We start from the raw sequence: 22,130 nt of genomic DNA, 5'->3' as shown, positions 1-22,130 counted from the left end.
TTAGTTAGTTTAGTTTAGAACTTCGTGGCTCAGAACCCAGATGCAGACAAGAACACAGCTGAGGAGGATTTTAACAGTTTATTAACACAAGATATAGTGAGGTAAGCTTGATGCTGGGGGTAAGGTTCCTCCGGTGTGGCAGGTAAGTGCGAGGCCTGGCAAGGCCGGTGTCGCCTTGGCACGACACCTGTAAGCAGGGCTGACAGAGAAGTGGCGTTCTCCGTAACAGAGCGGCACGAGAGCAGAGCAGGGGTTTCCAAAAACAAAACTAGACTTAATAATCCGGCGGGAAACTGAGGAGATGGTAGTGTATAAAAGCCATTTCTGATGATGACAGGAGACAGGTGTGTGAGCAGCAGATTACCTGCAGCTGGGGAGAAACGCCCAGTGGTGCAGCCCACAACTCCGCCCTGAGGGAGAGGGAGGAAAGGACAAGCGGGGGAGAGAGAGAGAGACAGGCCATACACAGATAGACAAAACCAAAACCCACCAAGCACCTCTCACACGCTCAAAAAGGGACAAAATAAACACACAACACACCAACTGTCACCTCCCTGCTTGCAGCAGTGTAACATTTAGGGGCAAATGCATGTGAAATACTCTGTTTAGAAACGAAACGCATCTTCTGTCCCGAACCCGTCGCGCTGCTTTTCTCCTTCCTGTCGACTTCACCGAGCTGTTCTACATACTGCCACCGGCTTTAATGGAGGGGAACGTAGTGGGTATAAATAAAGGAGATTTACGGGGACATATTTTAACGGGAGGACGTGGGAGATAACGGTAAAATACGGGAGTAGTCCGAGGAAAACGGGATGGTTGACTGGTATGCATGTTACGCTGGTTGCTAGCTAGCTAAATGCTAAAAACACTCGGGGAACTCGTAGCATGACCTGACGGCTCCCAACTTCAATCCCCTAATGCCCACCCCCTTACATATCTACACCAATCAAACACAAGAAACCTGAACTGAACAAACAACATAATCCCTTTGTACAGTGGGGGCCAATTTAAGTGTGACACACAACAAAAAACAACACTGATCCGCTGTTAGCTACCGTCAAAAAGTTATTATATGGCGATATCGCAATGAATACGTTTACCCGCTAATGTGGCGGGTGGCCTTCTGTCATTTAGCCAAACGGAAAATCTACCCGCATTTGGCGCTTGGCAGGTGTTAATTTCCAGTCATCAGTTCGTTATGTTAGGTCTTTATACACCACTGAAAACATAGTTATGGATATTATATTGCATTTCTGTCAATAGATCCTCCTAAATATTACACACTGGACCTTTAAGTATCTCGGGATCTTGTTTATGAGCAATGGTAAAATGGAGCATGAGATGCACAGGCAGAGGGGACATGACCCCCGCCCCAAAGAATGTGTGGTTACGCCCATGGAAATAAAAGTCCCCATTTATACATTTATTTATATTTTTATTGCCTCATTTTTTTATTTTTTAAATGTCATTTCATATCAATCAAGCACACACAGGATGAATAGATAAAGTCCAAGTCCTATCTTCCTTCTCACATGGCCTGTATGGGTATTGCTTGATCCGGCAAATATTTATCACACTACAGTTAACTCCCAAAGCCTCTATATCCCCAACGCACACAGAACAAGACAGAGCACTGCAAATACTCACCAAAGTCCACCTTAGCACACCCAGTATTTTAAGGGCGCACGCAGACTGCGTATAGCATAGATCGTCAGGACACCGGTCTGTGCTCGCAGCAGCTCCCCTCCATGACCACAGCCACTCCGTTAAAATATTATCTCCATGCATACATTACATTTAGGCAGAGCACTTAGTTCGCTACATTGTTTTGGTAGTTACAGCAGATACTTTCTTCTTAAATTATTTTCCCATTGATGGTGGGAGGCGCTGTAGAGAGAAGCGTTTCTATATGGTGGCGCTGTAACGTTAGTAACGTTATACTTTCCTCTGGATTTAGTTCCTATAGCACTTCCGGGTTCTAATGTTTACAACTGGGAGCAGCATTGAAAACGCAGAGCTGTTTGTTTTGCTCAAGAAAACCACCTTTTACGTGAAAAACAACATGAACATCAAGTGCTAGGATTTATATACTGTGACGGTAGGCTATGGCACAGGATTGCTTTGGTCATCACGTTAAGGCAAACATTTTGACACCAGCTAGCAAACGTAGCAGGCTACTCAGGCTAACCAGCTAGCCAACATTAGCTTGTGGAAATGAACACTTGTTAGTGAATAGAAATTTAACTTCATGTAAAAGTTTGAATGGTCCAGCAGCTTTTGTGTTTTAGTTGTCCGGAAATAAATAAAAATAGTATATAAAAAACAAGGGGCTAATGTAAAAAAAAATAACGACGGTAATAAAAGTATATTTAAAATATATAGATACTCCTACTACTTAACGTTATTTTTTTTCTTTGTAACGTTGTGTAATTGTACAAAATGTTGCTGATAGACTGTATTTTTAAATAGCTTTATCACTGGGAGAATGTGGTCAGCATTGTGATTCAGAAAAGAAAATGGAAGAGTCAGACCATATGGGTTTTTATATGAATAATATTTTATTATTTTAGCCACTTCACTGACTTAAATACAAATAAGTAACTAATAGAACTAATGAAACTTGGACAGTCATTTAAAGATAATACATAGTTTAAATCATTGTTTGTTATATAAAAAGAGAGATCATTGAAATTTGGCTTCATTTGCAAATCTTTACAATGGCACAGGCAGCAGGGCTCCATCATTGAGATCAGCTGCTGAGAGACCAAGTGTAGAAAAGACTATGAAGAAGAAAAGCAGACGTCCAAAGTCATCTGAGACTTCACGACAGACCAGCCGTGCACAGACAAAAGTGAGCGTCAGTGAGGAGAAGAGGCCTCCGGGAAACAGAGGGAGACCTCAGAAGACTGTCCCTGTAACCACGTACAGTTTCTACAACACTGCTAAAGACAAGACTGCTAACTCAGATTTCAGTCAGGCAGCAGCTGATGACACACTAAAACATCCAGAGTGCAAGTCCAGATCTTCAGGTGAGTGGCTCATACCAACTCTAATGTGTTGTTTCTTGTCTTGTAAAGATAGAAAGTCACACCAACCTACATTAAAATGTATTTATAGTTGCTTTGCTTATCGGCAAACATTTGTAACATTTTCTTCATCATTGGCTTCCACTTATGAATTCTGTTGTGCATAATTCAAAACAGTGTAATTTTTCTGCTATGTTTTCTGTTCCCCCGTAATGTTCTGCCGTCACCAAAATCGGTCGGTGGTAGTACACAGCGAAAAGTGGTTTCTTTTAGCAAAGTGCTACTTATTTGATCAGATGTACAGAACTGTGTAAAAGTTTTAGGTAGTTGTGTAAATAATGCTGTAAAGCAGTTGCTAAACAGCTGTGTGACTTTCTACAGAGCAATAGTTTATTTGAGGATTTTCAGTCAGGATTTAGAGTTCATCATAGCACAGAGACAGCACTGGTGAAAATTACTAACGACCTCCTTATTGCATCAGACAAAGGACTTGTCTCTGTACTGGTTTTATTAGATCTTAGTGCTGCATTTGATACCATTGACCATCAGATCTTATTGCAGAGACTGGAACATTCGATCAGATCGATTTCAGTTTGTACATGTTAACGATGAGTCCTTCATGCATGCCAAAGTTAGTCATGGAGTTTCTCAAGGACCAATCCTCTTCACTTTATACACTCACCTAAAGGATTATTAGGAACACCATACTAATACTGTGTTTGACCCCCTTTCGCCTTCAGAACTGTCTTAATTCTACGTGGCATTGATTCAACAAGGTGCTGAAAGCATTCTTTAGAAATGTTGGCCCATATTGATAGGATAGCATCTTGCAGTTGATGGAGATTTGTGGGATGCACATCCAGGGCACGAAGCTCCCGTTCCACCACATCCCAAAGATGCTCTATTGGGTTGAGATCTGGTGACTGTGGGGGCCGTTTTAGTACAGTGAACTCATTGTCATGTCCAAGAAACCAATTTGAAATGATTGGAGCTTTGTAACATAGTGCATTATCCTGCTGGAAGTAGCCATCAGAGGATGGGTACATGGTGGCCATAAAGGGATGGACATGGTCAGAAACAATGCTCAGGTAGGCCGCGGCATTTAAACCATGCCCAATTGGCACTAAGGGGCATCCACACCATTACACCACCACCAGCAGCCTGCACAGTGGTAACAAGGCATGATGGATCCATGTTCTCATTCTGTTTACGCCAAATTCTGACTCTACCATCTGAATGTCTCAATAGAAATCGAGACTCATCAGACCAGGCAACATTTTTCCAGTCTTCAACTGTCCAATTTTGGTGAGCTCTTGCAAATTGTAGCCTCTTCTTCCTATTTGTAGTGGAGATGAGTGGTACCCGGTGGGGTCTTCTGCTGTTGTAGCCCATCCGCCTCAAGGTTGTGCGTGTTGTGGTTTCACAAATGCTTTGCTGCATACCTCGGTTGTAACGAGTGGTTATTTCAGTCAAAGTTGCTCTTCTATCAGCTTGAATCAGTCGGCCCATTCTCCTCTGACCTCTAGCATCAACAAGGCATTTTCGCCCACAGGACTGCCGCATACTGGATGTTTTTCCCTTTTCACACCATTCTTTGTAAACCCTAGAAATGGTTGTACGTGAAAATCCCAGTAACTGAGCAGATTGTGAAATACTCAGACCGGCCCGTCTGGCACCAACAACCATGCCACGCTCAAAATTGCTTAAATCACCTTTCTTTCCCATTCTGCCATTCAGTTTGGAGTTCAGGAGATTGTCTTGACCAGGACCACACCCCTAAATGCATTGAAGCAACTGCCATGTGATTGGTTGATTAGATAATTGCATTAATGAGAAATTGAACAGGTGTTCCTAATAATCCTTTAGGTGAGTGTATATCCTCTTACCAGCTTAGCAACATAGACTGGAGAAAGAGTTTCAAAGTGGTGAGTTATTAATCTGTAATAAATGTATGTTTCATCCATAAATCACAGTAACAACTTATGTCCATTGGCTGCCTGGAGGGTAGCTAGTGTTTGGAAGGGAGAGGAGAGGCAGCAAGTGGTAGTCTTGTCACTCAGCTCACATCTCAGAGTGTTTTTGAGGGCGTGTCAGACTACCCACTACCCCGCATTTTGATGTGACGTCACAGGGAACAAAGGGAAGCGGCTGGACTACAAACGAGCTGTTTTCAGTCAGTTCAGAGCAGTGTTTTCTGTGGGAGATGGGAACTCCCTTTGGGCTGGACTTTGGGCTTTTTCACTTTGCAAACCTATTACATGCACAAAAAAGATATACACTGCTCAAAAAAATAAAGGGAACACTAAAATAACACATCCTAGATCTGAATGAATGAAATAATCTCATTAAATACTCCTTTCTTTACATAGTTGAATGTGCTGACAACAAAATCACACAAAAATTATCAATGGAGGTCTGGATTTGGAGTCACACTCAAAATCAAAGTGGAAAACCACACTACAGGCCGATCCAACTTTGATGTAATGTCCTTAAAACAAGTCAAAATGAGGCTCAGTAGTGTGTGTGGCCTCCACGTGCCTGCATGACCTCCCTACAACACCTGGACATGCTCCTGATGAGGTGGCGGATGGTCTCCTGAGGGATCTCCTCCCAAACCTGGACTAAAGCATCCGGCAACTCCTGGACAGTCTGTGGTGCAACGTAGCGTTGGTGGATGGAGCGAGACATGATGTCCCAGATGTGCTCAATTGGATTCAGGTCTGGGGAACGGGCGGGCCAGTCCATAGCATCAATGCCTTCCTCTTGCAGGAACTGCTAATGCACTCCAGCCACATGAGGTCTAGCATTGTCTTGCATTAGGAGGAACCCAGGGCCAACCGCACCAGCATATGCTCTCACAAGGCGTCTGAGGATCTCATCTCGGTACCTAATGGCAGTCAGGCTACCTCTGGCGAGCACATGGGGTGCTGTGAGGCCCCCCAAAGAAATGCCACCCCCACACCATTACATTACTTTACCCTGGGTGTAAGCATTTCCTCTGTGGAATTAGTGGACATGACCATATCTGACCACAGATGTATTGTTTTTAGCTGCGATTCGCCTGTTACTCATGCCGCCTCACCAAGTAGCCTAAAAAGGGAATGCAGGAAAGCAGAGCACAGATGGAAAAAAATCCAGTCTCCAAGTCCATTACCTCAGTCTGAAGGATTTATTAATTAACTACAATAACTTGGTTAAGGATGCGAGAACACACTATTTTTCTGAACTCATTACTACACATAAACACAACCCCAGGTTTATGTTTAAGACTGTGGATCAGCTGGTAAACCCAACCCCTCCTTGTGCCTCAGCTGGAAGTAATGATGACTGTAAATTGTCAGTCAAACATCTTATTTTACCAATAAGGTGGTGTCAATCAGAGCCTCTATTACCCCCGCGGCCTCTTACTCAGAGGTTCCTCACCAGCAACAAGAGAGTTTTAACCAGTTTTATCCCCACGACTTGTCTGAGTATCACAAATGAGAGTGTCCTCCAGCCCACTTGATGTAATACCTACAAAGTTTTTACTGAAAGTAATAGATTCTGTTGGGCCCCATTTGATCTGTTTTCAACAGCTCCCTATCTACTGGTTGTGTCCCTGATTATTTTAAAACGGCTTGCGTGAACCCACTTTTAAAGAAACCTGGTTTAGATCCCTCCCTCCCACATAATTTTAGACCAATTTCAAAACTGCCTTTTATTGCAAAGATTCTAGAAAGAATTGTGTCCAAACAGCTGCTCACTGTACTGGAAAATAACAAATTATTTGAAAAGTTTCTATCTGGTTTCAGGAAGTACCACAGCACTGAGACTGCCCTGCTTAAAGTCACCAATGACCTTTTAATGTCTGCTGATGAAGGTATGTGCTCAGTCCTGGTACTCCTGGACCTTAGCGCTGCTTTTGACACCATTGATCACAACATCATATTAGACAGACTGAGGCACTGGGTGGGGATCTCTGGTACTGCCCTAGAATGGTTTTCATCCTACCTGTCAAATAGGAAGTTTTGCGTGTCTATGTCTAACAACTATGTCTCTTCGTTCTGTCCAGTTAAATATGGTGTGCCTCAGGGGTCGGTCTTAGGACCCATTTTGTTTTCCTTGTATCTGCTTCCCCTTAGACGACATATCCATAAACATGGCATTTCTTTTCAAATTTATGCTGATGACACACAAACATACTTGCCGGTCAGATCCACAGACCCTGGAATGCTGAGTTCACTTAACAACTGCCTTTGTGAAGTTAAAAATGGATCAAATAATTTCCTCCAGCTGAACTCAGACAAAGTAAACCACATTAAGCCTGTGGCAAAGAACCTTGGTGTCTGGTTTGATAGTAATTTATATTTCGTTTTTATCAACTTAGAGATATAGCAACAATTCAATCTATGTTAACTTTTAAAGACCATTTTACACGCCTTCATCTCATCATGCCTGGATTATTGCAACAGCCTTTTCACCTGTTTAACCCAAAAATCTACTGATCGACTCCTGACTGTCCAGAACTCAGCTGCCAGGCTTTTAACCAGAACAAAGAAATATGACCACATTACTCCTATTTTAGCTTCATTACACTGGCTCCCAGTATGTTTTAGAATTGACTTTAAAATTCTATTTTTCACTTCATGGCCTCTCGCCTTGTTATGTTTCTGAACTTTTAGTCCCATACGCACCAGCATGTACCTTGAGATCCTCGGGCAGAGGTCTGTTGTCTGTTCCAGAGTCTCGACTGAAAACTAAAGGGGACAAAGCGTTTGCTGTCAGGCCCCCAGGACTCTTTTAAGTCCCTTCTTAAAACATACTTTTGTAGGAGAGCCTTTCCCGATCTTATTTGACTTTATTTTATCCCTTTTATTTTATTCTATTTTACTAATTTTATATTCATTTTTTTTGGGTATTATTGTCTTTACACTTGTTAAAGCACTTTGTAACTTGTTTTTGAAAAGTGCTCTACAAATAAAGATTATTATTATTATTATTATTTGTGGCCTGCTGGAGGTCATTTTGCAGGGCTCTGGCAGTGCTCCTCCTGCTCCTCCTTGCACAAAGGCGGAGGTAGCGGTCCTGCTGCTGGGTTGTTGCCCTCCTACGGCCTCCTCCACGTCTCCTGATGTACTGGCCTGTCTCCTGGTAGCGCCTCCGTACTCTGGACACTACGCTGACAGACACAGCAAACCTTCTTGCCACAGCTCGCATTGATGTGCCATCCTGGATGAGCTGCACTACCTGAGCCACTTGTGTGGGTTGTAGACTCCGTCTCATGCTACCACTAGAGTGAAATCACTAACAGCATTCAAAAGTGACCAAAACATCAGCCAGGAAGCATAGGAACTGAGAGGTGGTCTGTGGTCAATAATAATAATTTCCACCTGTTGTCTATTCCATTTGCACAACAGCATGTGACATTGATTGTCAATCAGTGTTGCTTCCTAAGTGGACAGTTTGATTTCACAGGAGTGTGATTGACTTGGAGTTACATTGTGTTGTTTAAGTGTTCCCTTTATGTTTTTTGAGCAGTGTATAACTCAATAAAGGAGAGGAGAAAAGCCAAAGGGTATAATATGACCTCTTTAAATGTAAATTAAAGGTCTATAGCCATGTTTTGTATGAACACTTTTGACATAAAGAAAGCTAAGTTTAATAACCTCTTTGGGTTATGACTGACAGTTTAGAAAAATACTCATCTATTATTTCTCCCAGCAGGTAGGCTGTCAACGGCTATCTGTCGGCTCTGCCATGGAAAGTTCTCTCCACGCAGCCTGCGGCATGCCTTCAACAAGTGGCCTCAGCATTCCATCGATATTGTTGATGATGAGTCAGATGCCACGGCCCAGTCGCCCCTTTTGTTCCACACAGACTTCCAACAACTGGTTGGGGTCCAGCTAGACCGTGACCCCCAGTTGTCGGAGTTTATCTGCAAGAAATGCCACGCCAAGTTCTACAAGTGCCACAGCATCCTGATCAGGTTTCTACAGAGAGTCAACCTCCCACCAGTTGGGAAAGTGAATCTCAAAAGCCAGTGAGTCCAAAAAAAACCCCTACCTGAGTGTGACTTTAAAAGTGTGTTCATTGTAGGATTTGAAATTGTGAAGGCAGAAAATCTACAAATATAAGCAACTGTTTGTTTCTTTTTTTAGGAAGAATGCAAAGTGTCCAGAGTCCTCAGTAAACTATGGTTCAACAAGTAAAGAAAAACATTTCCTTTTTAGCTTTTGCTTACAGATATTACATGAAAGTCAAGCTCACTGACTGCATTACTCTATTGAGACATTGTGCTGTTTTCTTTCAGCACCCCCGTCGTTTACCTCAGACCCTAAGTGCCTCCACAACCTGGTGTCCTGGGCTCACCACCACGGAGAGGCCTGCAGCTCCTGCCCCAACTTAAAGGAGGTGCTGGAGGGTCAGTGCTGGGGCTCCGTTAAGGCCGTTTGGGGTTGCATTGATGGCCACAGATATATCATGGACACTCAGTGCACCACTGCTACAAACCCAGGATTCACGATGAACATCAGCAGTAAAGCATTTGGGAGCGGCAGTGGTGATGGAGTGATGTCAGAGGAGGAGGAACAGGAGGAGGAAGATGAAGAAGAGCAGCCCAGTGGGAATGGAAGGACTCCAGCAGGAAGTATAAGCACTCTGGCTCAACACAGTCCACCTGAAGTCACAACACAGACCCCGAGCTCGGTGCTGGCTGACTGGACCAGCAACACTGAAGGTGAGACTGTAGCTCATGAGAGAGGGTCTGAGGCAGCATCAGCTGTAGATAAGTGTTAAAATGTTTGAAGGCCACACAAAGAGCAGGAACCTCCGGGCTCCTTCGACTCGCCTCTACTCGACTCGGATTTTTCCATTGCAGATAGTACCCAGAGATAGTAGTCCTCAATGTAGCTGGTCGTCATAGCAACGCCACACACAACTGCCGCAACGTCATTTTCAGTGCGACACACACACCAGCTGTCTCTTGATTTAAATTAAAACGTTTCAACATTCCTCAGAATGTAAAGACAGATAAGCGGTATGAAAACCTTCCAGCTGTGTTTTCCTCTGCCGTTGTTGCTGCAGCGGTCTGTGTGACGGCGGGAGCAGAGGGCTATGTGAGCGGGCGGCTGGCCGACCTTGTGAGCTGCTCCCACAGGTTGGCGCAGGCTTCCCCCGCCGCCACTTGCAGAGCTCCTCAACTCCGAAAACTTTCAAACACATTTTTGTTCCACCATCACTTCTCGTAAAACTGTCAATATTTGAAATCTACACAGCTGATTTCTCACCTCAAAACTTCTCAGAAGTGGATTTAGTGATGAAATAACGTGTGAAAATTGTAAAATATAAAACTGCTGGCCTCTGTCTGGCGCGCAATGATGATGCAGTGAATAGTGACGATTCTCTCCGACCAATCAGCAGTCTGCTGTGTTTTCACGTTACATTTTAGTATCCCTCAGCTCGCTTGGAACCTCGGCGGAAGTGATACGAAAATAAGTACCTGGTAGCAGGTACAGGTACAACTTGTTCACAATGGAAATCCAAACAAAGGCGAGGCGAGCTGGTACCATGCTGTGGAAAAGGGGCTATACACAACTTTCGTACAGCCAATACTACCTTTTTCTCCCTGTGATGGATGTTTTGGGATTTCTTAGGTCTAGCATTTTATTATTGAAATGCCTTTTCCTCTTGCGCCACCAGCAGGTTGACATTTGTAGTTTTGAGTGAAATGTCCCAATGCTTTCCTTTTATGAGAAAATACCTGCAAAACGAATGACATTCCCATCAACCTTTTTTTTTTTTTTACAGCAGAATGAATGCAAATAAGGGCTGTGAGTTCAGTTTGAAATCAATAGTGCAATTATTATTAAAAACAAAAGGACTTTATGCAAGTAAACCTCACCTGTTGTCTGTGGAGATAACATCACGTAAGTTGACTCTAAGTTAACTGTTGTAGAAACAGATGTGTGGTTATGTTGATGTTAAGGAGGTAGTTTGTGTGAAATAAGTCTGTCATTGCCTGTTTGTTATTCGGTGGGGAGCCATCTAAATCCCTCATTATAACGAGCATGCTAAAAACACATTTGTAGCCCATTTAGATGTGATAAGAGTATATTATCAGCCGGTAAACGGCTTCCTTTGTCCTCTTCCCTTTTCCTTTTCCTCTCTTTTTTTTTTTTAATACTGGCATTATGTTTCCAGGTTGTCTGTCCGTTCGTCCGTCCCGTTCTTATCAACGCATAATCTCAGGAACACATGGAGAGAATTTCTTCAAATTTGGCACAAACGTCTAATTGGACTTGAACTCATTTGAATTTGGCCACTCGTGGTATTGCAGCAAAAAGTTCCCTTGCCGCCCAAAAAGTATTTTCCCCATCGGCCACCATTAGAGACATTTTTACAACTGTTGAACTCAAACTGCAAACCATATCAGTTATGACTCTATTAGCAATTTTTAATGCATGGAGGTTTTATATTTGTAAAACTCTGCTTGAGCTGAGAAAAGAGATTTATGAACCTGACATCATCACAATGTAAAGTTCTATGGACAGGCACCATCTCCTGGGTCCAGTATCCAGTTCTAATAATACATCCATGAGGTGGTCGAACAGTGAATTGGTGAAAAGTTTTTACTCCTAGGTCAAAGTCACTGTGACCTCAAAATGACCATGACAAACACGTTTGTGGCCATAACTTAAGAGTTGATGTGGTAATTATGACAAAATTTCAATACGACGACGATACAATGATGAAGTGATGACATTTGGGAGGACAAAGGCCACTGTGACTTCAAAAAAACCTGTTTTTAAAATTTAAGAACGAACTTTTCCCCACACATGTTGACTGGGAAATCACAATGAGTGAACAATAACTCATTTCACTTCCTGCCTCATTCTGAAAGTGGAGCATCCTCGTAATCACATTTCTGCAGACAGTGTATAGGAGCGTGCTTAGCTGATTGTGATCTGTGAGTGAGTTTCATTGACAGCTCATGGAGAAGCTGAAAAATGCCAGGAGCAAACAGTACCTCATTTTGTCTAGCTACGATATACTACTATAATCCTAATTAATCAGTTCATTTTATACTCACTGGAATACATACGTAATGTGTCATCAATATCGTGATCCATTTCACAGTTCCTTCCAAGCATTCACTGCATATGTTAGAGTATATGAGTGGACAGACACAGATGGAAACTGTAACATGGCTGGCTGGCAGAGGTATACAACTGCAGGGTGGTTAGTCTGCTTTTCTTCTCTTTCTTTATATACATAAAGGCTACATAAATAAATGAAATTCATGATTAAATATAACATTTGACTAAATTGTCAATAAATAATGCCATTTATATACAGTAGATTCACAAGTTAAGTCAAAGGCATGGGCTGATCTCCCAGGCTAAACAGCTGTGAAATAAGTCCTTCCTATAGGTTATAATGTTCAGTTTTTGTTCAAACTGTTTTAGTGAGGTGTTTATTCAACATCATGGTCATTTTAAGGATGCAGTTTGTGGTGCTGTTGAAGTCTATTGTAATATTTAGTGTGACGTAAATGGGGTTGGCATCAGACAAAGTATAGAACCATTCTTAAGACCATTTTGACTTGGCCGGACTCACATGGTTGTGGATTCTTCTCTATTACATCCTACAGGTCAGGAGGAGGCGCTGTCTCCTGCTCCAGCTCAGCTGGAGGACAGGGCTGCTGACAGCGATCTATCTGACAGGTCAGTCAAACAAATCTTTCTCATCTGTGTCTTCTGTACCTGTTTTTGAGGGTAGCTACGCCTTTAAAGTGATTCGATTGAGACGGATAAAAGGCCATAATAACATCTACTAGAGCTGTAACTGTGTGTGTGTCCAGGGTAATCTCTGAGGATGACTTTGAGGAGAGTAGAAAAGGAGGGTTAACAGAGGATGAGTTGTTTGAGCCGTACTCGGATAAGAGGTGGGTACAGATATTCTTCAGCAAAGATGGTTGAAATAGACAGAAAAACTGAGATGGACAGAAAATGACTGCTGCCAGAAATCCAGAGTGTCTTTAGTGTACCTTTCTCTCCCCTTTCCAGAGCTCACAGGATGACCGTCCCCAACAAGAGAAGAAGAAGCCCAAAAGTCCCAGAGGAGCCCAAAATCAAAAAGAAACCTGGTCCCAAACCTGGCTGGAAGAACAAGTTGAAACCCAAAGGGCATGTTGGCATATATTTGACACAAATTGAGGCTGACATTTCCTTTATTACAGAACCTCCATTCAGCATAGTAGTTAAATATAATATTTAAATGTGTAGTAGGAAACAGATTATAGTTTTAAATGTTTTTAGTTCATTTTAGTCAGCTGTTTTAACTTTTATATAGCATGCATTGAATGAATTGAGCTAATTACGCCCAGCATGCATGGGCTTACAAGACACCAAATTCAGTCTAGCCAGGACCAAAGTACAGCATACACAGTGTCAAACAATACAGAAAGAGGAAAAACAATATAATAATAAAATATATATACACCCGCATATACAGATATATACATACAGGTGCTGGTCATATAATTAGAATATCATCAAAAAGTTGATTTATTTCAGTAATTCCATTCAAAAAGTGAAACTTGGATATTATATTCATTCATTACACACATACTGATATATTTCAAATGTTTATTTCATTTAATTGTGATGATTAAAACTGACAACTAATGAAAATCCCAAATTCAGTATCTCTGAAAATTAGAATATTACTTAAGACCAATACAAAAAAAGGATTTTTAGAAATGTTGGCCAACTGAAAAGTATGAGCATGAACAGCACTCAATACTTAGTTGGGGCTCCTTTTGCCTGAATTACTGCAGCAATGCGTAGTGGCATGGAGTCCATCAGTCTGTGGCACTGCTCAGGTGTTATGAGAGCCCAGGTTGCTCTGATAGTGGCCTTCAGCTCTTCTGCATTGTTGGGTCTGGCGTATCGCATCTTCCTCTTCACAATACCCCATAGATTTTCTATAGGGTTAAGGTCAGGCGAGTTTGCTGGCCAATTAACAGGGATACCATGGTCCTTAAACCAGACACTGGTAGCTTTGGCACTGTGTGCAGGTGCCAAGTCCTGTTGGAAAATGAAATCTGCATCTCCATAAAGTTGGTCAGCAGCAGGAAGCATGAAGTGCTCTAAAACATCCTGGTAGACGGCTGCGTTGACTTTGGACCTCAGAAAACACAGTGGACCAACACCAGCAGATGACATGGCACCCCAAACCATCACTGACTGTGAAAACTTTACACTGGACTTCTGGATTCTGTGCCTCTCCTCTCTTCCTCCAGACTCTGGGACCTTGATTTCCAAAGGAAATGCAAAATTTACTTTAATCAGAGAACATAACTTTGGACCACTCAGCAGCAGTCCAGTCCTTTTTGTCTTTAGCCCAGGCGAGACGCTTCTGACGCTGTGTCTTGTTAAGAGTGGCTTGACACAAGGAATGCGACAGCTGAAACCCATGTCTTGCATACGTCTGTGCGTGGTGGTTCTTGAAGCACTGACTCCTGCTGCAGTCCACTCTTTGTGAATCTCCCCCACATTTTTGAATGGGTTTTGTTTCACAATCCTCTCCAGGGTGTGGTTATCCCTACTGCTTGTACACTTTTTTTCTACCACATCTTTTTCTTCCCTTCACCTCTCTATTAATGTGCTTGGACACAGAGCTCTGTGAACAGCCACTTTAGCAATGACCTTTTGTGTCTTGCCCTCCTTGTCAAGGTGTCGATGGTCGTCTTTTGGACAGTCAGCAGTCTTCCCCATGATTGTGTAGCCTACAGAACTAGACTGAGAGACCATTTAAAGGCCTTTGCCAGGTGTTTTGAGTTAATTAGCTGATTAGAGTGTGGCACCAGGTGTCTTCAATATTGAACCTTTTCACAATATTCTAATTTTCTGAGATACTGATTGTGGGGTTTTCATTTACATTTACTCATTTGGCAGACGCTTTTATCCAAAGCGACTTACATTTGAGGAACAACATACAAGCATCAACAGAGCATCAGCTACAGATCTCTAACTGACAATATATACTCTAGCAAGAGCAGCAATAAATACTAGGAAGAGCTCATAGTACATATCACATCAATGGGGTAAATACCTAGGGAAGGAAGTAAGAGTTAACAAAAAGTGCAATCAATACAAGATCACTGTAGGGGATAGAGGAAGAAGAGCACAGGAAGTGCATGTTAGAGGAGTTAGAGGTGTTATAAGAGGAAGTGTTCTCGGAAGAGATGAGTTTTCAAGAGCTTCTTGAAGTTAGAGAGGGACGCCGCTGCTCTGATGGCGTGTGGTAGCTCGTTCCACCATTGTGGTATCACAGATGAGAACAGGGACTGGGATTGCTTTGTGTGAAGGTTTGGCAGAGCCAGGCGGTGTTCGTTGGAGGAGCGTAGCGGCCAAGAAGGAACGTAAGTTTGTATTATGGAGTTTAGATAGATGGGTGCAGACCCAGTAGTCACTCTGTATGCAAGCATTAGTGACTTGAATTTGATTCTGGAGGCCACGGGGAGCCAGTGGAGGTCACACACCGTTCTGAACCATTTGTAAGGGTTTCACTACACAAGCTGGGAGACCTGCTAGGAGGGCATTGCAATAGTCAATGCGAGAGATAACCATGGCCTGTACCAGAAGCTGGGTGGCGTACTGAGTGAGGTAGGGCCTGATTTTCCTTATGTTGTATAGAGCAAAGCGGCATGAGCGAGAGACAGCAGCAACATGGTCTGGTCATCAATCATGACACCCAAGTTTCTCACCACCCTGTTTGGAGTGATGGTTGAGGAGTCAATTTGTAGTTTGATGTTATGGTGGATAGATTGCTTGGCTGGTATGACCAAGAGTTCAGTCTTAGAGAGGTTTAGTTGAAGGTGGCAAGCCTTCATCCATGCAGATATGTCCAAGAGACAGTCCGTGATCCGCGCCGAGACGGTGGGATCACCTGGCGGGAAGGATAGGTAGAGTTGTGTTTCATCTCCGTAGCAGTGGTAAGAGAAGCCGTGTGATCGGCCCCAGTGAGGTGGTGTAAATTGAGAAGAGAAGGGGCCCAAGCACTGAGCCTTGGGGCACCCCTGTGGAGAGGCAGTGGGAGGAGGATAATTGTCCTTGCCACAAAATATTGTAGGAACGCCCCGAGAGGTAGGATTCGAACCACAGGAGTGCTTTGCTCGAGATGCTAAGTCAAGCAGGATAAGAATCGAGGATTGAGCTGCAGCTTTAGCTGACCTTAGGGCTTCTGTTACAGACAGAAGAGCCGTTTCAGTAGAGTGGGCACTCTTAAAACCAGACTGATATGGATCTAGGAGGTCATTCCCTGGGAGGAATTCTGAGACCTGTGTGACCACAGTGTTTCAGAGAATTGGCTAGTTATAGCCTCCACTTTGCCTGTGAAGAAGGCAGCAAAGGTATCAGCAGACAACTTTGTGGGTGGTGGAGGAGGATTTAGTAGCGCTTTAAAAGTGGAAAATAATGTCCTTGAGTCAGTGGCACTGCTTATTCTGTCATTATAGAATGCAGTTTTGGCAGCACTGATGCTTGTTGAGAAGGAGGATAGGAGCAATTTGTAGCCCTTAAGGTCGGCGGGGTCTTCGGTTTTTCGCCATTTTCTATCAGCCGCTCTGAGATCAGTACGGAGCCCACGGATGGTATCAGTTAGCCACGGGTGGGGCTGGTTTGGGCGAGCAGGCTTGGTGGATAAAGGACACAGGCTATCCAGGCACGAGCTTAGTGTAGAGCACAGAGATTGTGCGGCATCATTGACTTCAAGTGAGGAAAATGTGTTGAGGGAAGGTAGAGCGGAAGCTACCACTGAGGCAAAGTGAGCGGGAGACAGGTTGCGGCGGTGTGAAACAAATGGTGTTGGAAGAATGGGCTTTTCCTGTAGGCATACTGTGAACTGAATGAAATAGCGGTCAGACACATGTAGAGGTGTGACTGTTAGGCACTCTGCTGCACAGGTCAAGCACCTTGCCAGCTTTGTGGGTCGGGGGGCTGAGAACCCGTGTTAGATCAAAGGACTGAATCAGAGACAGGAAGTCTGCAGAGTATGAATTGTCTAAGTGAATGTTCATGTCACCGAGGACAAGTAGGGGACAGTCATGCTCAGGGATTGAAGACAGCAGTGTGTCTATGGCTCGTCCACAAAGTTACCCATTTGTCCTGGTGGACGGTATATGACAATCACAGAGACCTTTACCGGAGCGGACACAAAGACATGCACAGTTAAATCTAATAACAAACTTGCCTTCTTTTCCAAACCTTTGAGACAAAATTATCAAACTTAAATTCATCATAGTTATAATTTTTATATTTATATATTAAAATGTTTAATCATCAGTGTCGCGGGAATTCAAGAAACATCATAATTTGTGCAGTACAAAAAAAAAAATGCTATTCTCTTTTCACCTCACACAATCTGTTTTCCTCTGGAGTATTTTTGAATGGATTAATTGAATTGGATTAACAAACTATTATTGTGTTTTTATTTTCAGAGAGGAGCTTCCCAACATATACAAGTGTCCGTATCAGGGCTGTACGGCTGTCTATAGAGCTCCTGATGGCTTGAAGGTCAGAATTGATGCCACCATATCACAGTTATTTAAGTGATAAATGTTCTGTAATTGGATCAATAATTATATATATTACTATTAGGAATGCTTCAGTACTTAGTATTGGCTGTCCAACCTATAGCAAGCAAATTTCACTTCATTTTCGTCACCAAAAGGGGGTGGTGATGGCGCCATGGATAAGGCACATGCCAGTGGTGTGAGAAACCTGGGTTCAATTCCCCAATGTGACGCATCCACCATTGTGTCCCTGAGCAAAACACTTAACCACTTTAACCCCTAGTTGCTCCTGAGGCGTGCGACCTCTGACATAAGCAATTGTAAGTCGCTTTGGATAAAAGCGTCAGATAAATGTAAAATGTAAAAGAATGATATCCCATATGGTGTAAAGAAACATATGTACATTATCAATAATATTAATATATTACTATTATTAATCTATTATTATATAAATGTACAGCTTTTGATTGGCCTTTGGAAAACCGAAGATGTCATTTTTAATCCACCCCAGGACGAGACAATTCTTGTTCTCCATACTACTGCAGACTGGGTGTGGACATTACAATTTGAACTGAAGGTGCAGCAGTGCTTTTCTGCCGTAAAACATTTTATGTGGCGTAACTGCATCTGTTTTGCCAGTTAAAAAGTTTTCTATAATAATATTAATAATATAATATAATATAATAACAATTTTTCACTATATGAATCAGTAAAAATGAGAAGTCAGTATTTGACACCTGTATGAAGTATCAATATGCTCTGCCCTTTACTGTGTGAATGACTTTTTGGGTTTTTAGAAGCACATCAAGGAGCATCATGAGGAGGTGAGAGAGCGACCCTGCCCTCATCCTGGCTGCAACAAGGTTTTCATGATCGACCGCTACCTGCAGCGACACGTCAAGCTCATCCACACAGGTGAGGTCAACAGAAAGATGTTTTTGTTTTTAGAAGTGTTTCACACGTGATGTTCTTGCCATCTGGTGCCTGTATCACAAAACGAGCAGATCAGAGATGTTGATCAATTGACTCAGTTAACTCAGGGTTTAACTATCCAGCTGTGAGCGTGTGAGGAAGGTCGAGTTCTTAATTTGAGGCCACACACACAGGAGATCATCAGATCTGACTGATGTCTTTTTGTAATAAAATCCTCTGCTGCGCAGGATCTGGTGTGTTAATGTCAGCGGCAGCTCTGCAGGGGAATAAGATCTAGAGAAAAAAGGGATCTGGCTTCTCCATGCCTAAATAAAATCCCCCGAAAACATATCAATGTGTAGTTAGCCACAACGTTAACACGAGGAAGAATAATCACAACATATAGCCTAATGTAAGTAAGCAACCATGTTATATTTATCACTTCTCCAACAATGTGAGCATAGGCCACCACCAGAGTGAAGATTTTCTGTCATACTGAGATATATAGTGTTACAGTGTTACATACTCAATGTGGCAAAAGATTCAAATGAGGTTAACATATTTAATAGTATTCACTGTAAGCAAAAAGCTCAGATTTCAGCCCGCTCTGAATACTAGATTTCCAACGTTTCTTTCTGCTTTCGTGCCGAGCTGATGTCAGCTAGACGGGGAGAAATGTCCTTATACGGTTGTTTACTCGTGATCTGCTCCAGGCACTGACAGCGAAACAGGGCTACAAAATAATCCTTCTGGTAATCGCGCCCTGTGAAAGTGATTGTTTTTAAAGGGTTAAAAAAACACCAAAGTCACGCAAGCTGCAGTAGACCAGAGAGGTAAAAATACTATTTTTGTTAAGGGAGTCTGTTGGTTTTTAATGAGAGCGATTTAGTGACAGTTTGTGGTTAAACAAAAAAGATCTCGCTCTGCAGGGATCCTTTTCATTATGTTGTGCTTGTAATAATAATCTGAGCCCGTCAGTGGCAAAATCGACTGCAGCACGCTCGCCTAGTACTGGACCAATTAAAAGAAAAAAAATGTCCCAATTAGTAAGATGGACATAAAAACATGGACAAATAAAGTTGAAAAATACCAAAGTTAGCCTTTAAATCATAAGTGTTAATGAGTATTTTGGCTTGTACTTAAGTCTGTCATCTGTGTTTCCAGAGGAGAGGAACTACATTTGTGACCAGTGCGGCCAAACCTTCAAACAAAGGAAACACCTTTCAGTTCACCAGATGAGACATTCAGGGGCCAAGCCACTACAGTAAGTACTGATGATGTAATTTGGCACTTTAAAACTTCTGTAGCTCATGAACAACTATTTAAACTAGTTGATATAAAATAAAGCTTAAAAATAAAATTCTGAGACTGCACTGCATTTCCTCAGGAACAAATGTCGGTTTTTAATTTGAAAATCACAAGCAAAGAAAGGAGACACACTGTAAATGCTATCCTCCCCCTTTTAGATGTGAGGTGTGTGGCTTCCAGTGTCGCCAGCGAGCATCACTAAAATACCACATGACCAAACACAAGGCGGAGGCTGACCTGGAGTTTGCGTGCCTGATGTGCGGGAAACGTTTCGAGAAGGCCCACAACCTGAACGTCCACATGTCCATGGTCCACCCGCTAACTCAGGCTGAAGCTCACAGAGGCAGCAGCCAGCAGCAGCCTCTGTACTCTGACCTGCACACCATCACTCTCACCGGGGAAGTGGTTCAGCAAGACCAGGACAGATGACGGCAGGGAGTCCAGATCCTGGTCCCTTGCACAGGGACATAAACTGTGGGGCAGGGACCAGTTCAGTCAACCTGTACTGTGCTTTTTCTGTTTTCACATTCAGGTCATGGACTCAGATGGGACCTGCTGTATGGCTACTGGCTCCTCTGGGCAACACAAAACAGATGTTTATCTCAGTTCGGTACCAACAGAGCAATTTTAGCATCACAGCAACAAAGTCACACTGCTGCTGATAATTACTATCTCATGGAGCGCTCTTTACAGTTTTCAAGAATCACTTTTCATTCCAAAATTAATCTTTCGTTGTGACTAAGTTTAGGTTTTAGTTTGGTTTTGGGGAAGCATTTCAGTTTTATTTACAGTTTTCTACCTAGTTTCTAGGTCAACAGGTGGAACGTTTTGCTTCCACACAGCATGGACACAAGAGGAATGTAATAAAAAGTTCCACTGGTATACTTCCTGTAGTTTGCCAGAGTAAAACACTTTCTTCTCGAGGGAATAAAGGCAGAAAAGATTCTTAAAAGGTTATCTTGGGTTTGAAAGTTTTAATCCTTAAGATTTTCAGTTTTTTTGTTTGATTTGGTGACACCCGTGGCTACCATGGAAACACCAAATTTAATACTACAGCAAATGCTCATTGAGCAGCTGGTTTATCTGTTTGCAGTGCAGCCAAGAAGTCAGTCAATAGTAATTACTTCCACAATCAGGTTTCATGCTGTAATTACAGCAGGGCAGAAAATGACCTTGCTGAGGAGTTGGGAGTTGTGCAGCTCACGTTGGCTGCTCCTTCTTATACCATTACTCACTAAATATTACAAGTAAGTAATTATTATTACTTACTAATTCTTGTCTTGTTGACTCATTTAAATGTACGACGACTGGCTATAACCTCAGTGACAAATACATTCCATCAATAAAAGCCGCCCTGTGTTTCGCCAGTTAACTGCTTTTACTATGAAGCAGGAGCAGTAGGAAATGTTGGGTTTGATTTGGCACTAACTTAATACAACTTGTATTAAGTAATTATAGAATGTAAATATTTTCAATGGCTATTGCTGGGAAAAAAATGATTTTTAACTTTGAAAGACAACAGCAGCTTCTGGTGCCTCTGTTGCAGATCTGCTCAAAAGGGGATTTTACATTGCCCACGAACTATATGGATCTACATTTGCATTTGATAGCTGAAGTACACAGTAGCAGTTTTCCTGTAATGCAATATTCTTGTTACACAATTCAATGTAAATCACTTGTATGTGCTGTGTAACCTTCTCACAGTACAAACAGTTGTGCAAAATGATTTCCAAGAACATTCACATCAGATTTATTGGGTTACTGTTTTTATTAAGTTATTATATTGCTATTTCTGTATTGTAAACCAGGTACATGTATAATAAGTCCTGTGTGCATTGTGTACAAAAAGACATGTAAATAAAATGTAGCCTTTTTTTTTTTTTTTTTTTTTTTTTTAACAACACTTTACGGGGGGGGGGGGGGGGTTGTTTATTTTTTTTAGGCTTTAGCAGTAAATCTGAACAGTGAAGTGCTGTTCATCAGTATTACAACAGGAACATGTTTCTGTTAGATGCAAAGTATAATATATCAATAAAGTACCTGATATATAGTCAGTTAACCATTACTGTCAAAGAGACACCTTCAAAGCTCGTGGCAGTGGAGAAGATATTGCTCCAAAGTGGATGTTCAGTTTAGACAGCTTTTCAGAGGAAGTCCATCTCTGGGCTGAGGCTGTGGGGGTCGAGGTGCACAGAGAGAGCAGCTGCCACCTCTGGGTCCAGGTCTGTATACTGGGACTCCAGCTAGATCAGGAAACAGGAAGGATCAGGAAACCCCCCAGCAGAAAGGCCAGACAGGAAGGAGTGATGACGACGAGGTAGAAGAGTGGG

At 42.5% G+C, this 22,130-nt stretch overlaps 2 protein-coding genes and 1 long non-coding RNA gene across 8 annotated transcripts in view; 1 reads left to right on the top strand and 2 right to left on the bottom strand.

Annotated features, from left to right (window-relative positions):
* Positions 1 to 63: 63 nt before the first annotated feature.
* On the bottom strand, positions 64 to 1,831 carry LOC119894357. Its single transcript, XR_005442906.1, has 2 exons — positions 365 to 1,831; positions 64 to 218 (listed from the first exon to the last, which is right to left on the bottom strand). It is a non-coding gene; the product is annotated as an uncharacterized LOC119894357 (long non-coding RNA).
* Positions 1,832 to 1,957: 126 nt separating this feature from the next.
* znf276 (zinc finger protein 276) lies at positions 1,958 to 21,675 on the top strand. 3 transcript variants are annotated; one of them, XM_038707062.1, is made up of 12 exons: positions 1,959 to 2,098; positions 2,727 to 3,029; positions 8,730 to 9,045; positions 9,164 to 9,210; positions 9,316 to 9,741; positions 12,655 to 12,727; positions 12,865 to 12,948; positions 13,070 to 13,189; positions 17,506 to 17,581; positions 18,378 to 18,495; positions 19,657 to 19,756; positions 19,959 to 21,675. In XM_038707062.1, the coding sequence occupies exons 2-12, from the start codon at positions 2,783 to 2,785 to the stop codon at positions 20,227 to 20,229; spliced, it is 1,878 nt and encodes a 625-aa protein (XP_038562990.1). In that variant the 5' UTR covers positions 1,959 to 2,098; positions 2,727 to 2,782; the 3' UTR covers positions 20,230 to 21,675. The 3 variants fall into 3 exon arrangements, with proteins under 3 accessions (XP_038562992.1, XP_038562990.1, XP_038562989.1); XM_038707061.1 differs by having other exon boundaries at positions 8,727 to 9,045; XM_038707064.1 differs by lacking the exon at positions 12,865 to 12,948 and having other exon boundaries at positions 1,958 to 2,098; positions 8,727 to 9,045.
* Positions 21,550 to 22,130, bottom strand: part of LOC119894353 (Fanconi anemia group A protein) — a 41,044-nt gene continuing 40,463 nt past the window's right edge. For all 4 annotated transcript variants that reach the window (XM_038707058.1, XM_038707060.1, XM_038707057.1 and 1 more), the window contains one exon: positions 21,550 to 22,043. In XM_038707058.1, coding sequence (XP_038562986.1) covers positions 21,945 to 22,043 — 99 coding nt within the window. In that variant the 3' untranslated portion in view covers positions 21,550 to 21,944. The remainder of the gene's footprint in view (positions 22,044 to 22,130) is intronic.

This window comes from Micropterus salmoides, unplaced genomic scaffold (assembly GCF_014851395.1).
Source record: "Micropterus salmoides isolate LMB-PRFRI ecotype aquatic unplaced genomic scaffold, ASM1485139v1 Ms_hic_scaffold_8, whole genome shotgun sequence".
NCBI lineage: Eukaryota > Metazoa > Chordata > Actinopteri > Centrarchiformes > Centrarchidae > Micropterus > Micropterus salmoides.
The sequence above is the reverse complement of the archived record's forward strand: the minus strand, read 5'-3'. Positions and strand labels throughout refer to the sequence as shown.

Bases quoted from the DNA above. Each gene is read 5' to 3' on its own strand.
- znf276 (XM_038707061.1), top strand. From the start codon at position 2,783: ATGAAGAAGAAAAGCAGACGTCCAAAGTCATCTGAGACTTCACGACAG. The intron at 3,030-8,726 runs GTGAGTGGCTCA...TATTTCTCCCAG, and splicing joins GTGCAAGTCCAGATCTTCAG to CAGGTAGGCTGTCAACGGCT. The intron at 9,046-9,163 runs GTGAGTCCAAAA...TTCTTTTTTTAG, and splicing joins AAAGTGAATCTCAAAAGCCA to GAAGAATGCAAAGTGTCCAG.